General features: G+C 44.5%; 1 protein-coding gene across 1 annotated transcript in view; it reads right to left on the bottom strand.

Moving 5' to 3' along the window:
* Positions 1-453, bottom strand: part of LOC107104881 (putative bifunctional UDP-N-acetylglucosamine transferase and deubiquitinase ALG13) — a 5,348-nt gene extending 4,895 nt beyond the window's left edge. The window contains exon 1 of the mRNA XM_015405000.1: positions 322-453. Within this exon, the coding sequence (XP_015260486.1) occupies positions 322-441 (120 nt within the window). The 5' untranslated portion in view covers positions 442-453. The remainder of the gene's footprint in view (positions 1-321) is intronic.
* Positions 454-889: the final 436 nt, after the last annotated feature.

Below are 889 nucleotides of genomic sequence, written 5' to 3' on the forward strand. Positions count from 1 at the left end.
GGAAAAAAGGTCAGAATTCGGAGGAAAAAAGGTCAGAATTCGGAGGAAAAAAGGTCAGAATTCGGAGGAAAAAAGGTCAGAATTCGGAGGAAAAAATGTCAGAATTCGGAGGAAAAAAGTCAGAATTTGGAGAAAAAAAGAGACAGTCATATTAAGAAATAATGTTTGAAAAAAATTAAGATGTTAACTTTTTTTATTTTTTCCAGTGGACCTGAACCTCTTCCGTAGCTTAACTTTACAAACGGCGCCCCATACATTTATCAGAAGCAGATACCCAGAAGAACCTCCGACCAGAACCCTCCCAGGTTTACGCAGACTCACCTGCTCGGAAACGGCCCGGAACAGACTGGACGCGTCCCGCGCAACCATCTTCCGATACAGACCCAGACTGGACAGGTACTCGTCCATATTTACAAAATATTTCTTCAGGCCTTTCTGCATCCCGCCGAACCAAACCGAACCGAACTCCACGCACACGAAACAGTTCCTGACCTCGGAGACTTCCGCTCAGGGGGCCGCGCGCGCCTCCAGGTGGCTTTAATCAGGTCTGATGAGGTTCTGCAAGGTCTTGTTTCCGAGACGTTCACGGACCAAGAGATGATCGGAAACACCCGAATAGGAACATTTTTGCGTTAGAAATGGGACGAAACCAACACATTTAATTTAAATGATTTGAATTAAATTTGATGAGGGTCGACACGCTCAGGGCAGCTTCAACAAGATGGATATCAGACTGGAACCGAGAGGCTGAAATGTTCACAGGAACCAATCAATTAACTGGATCAGATGAACGGATCAATTAACTGGATCAGATGAACGGATCAGTTAACTGGATCAGATGAACCAATCAATTAACTGGATCAGATGAACGGATCAGTTAACTGGATCA

This window comes from Cyprinodon variegatus, unplaced genomic scaffold (assembly GCF_000732505.1).
Source record: "Cyprinodon variegatus isolate N-32 unplaced genomic scaffold, C_variegatus-1.0 Scaffold1935, whole genome shotgun sequence".
Taxonomy (NCBI): Eukaryota; Metazoa; Chordata; class Actinopteri; order Cyprinodontiformes; family Cyprinodontidae; genus Cyprinodon; species Cyprinodon variegatus.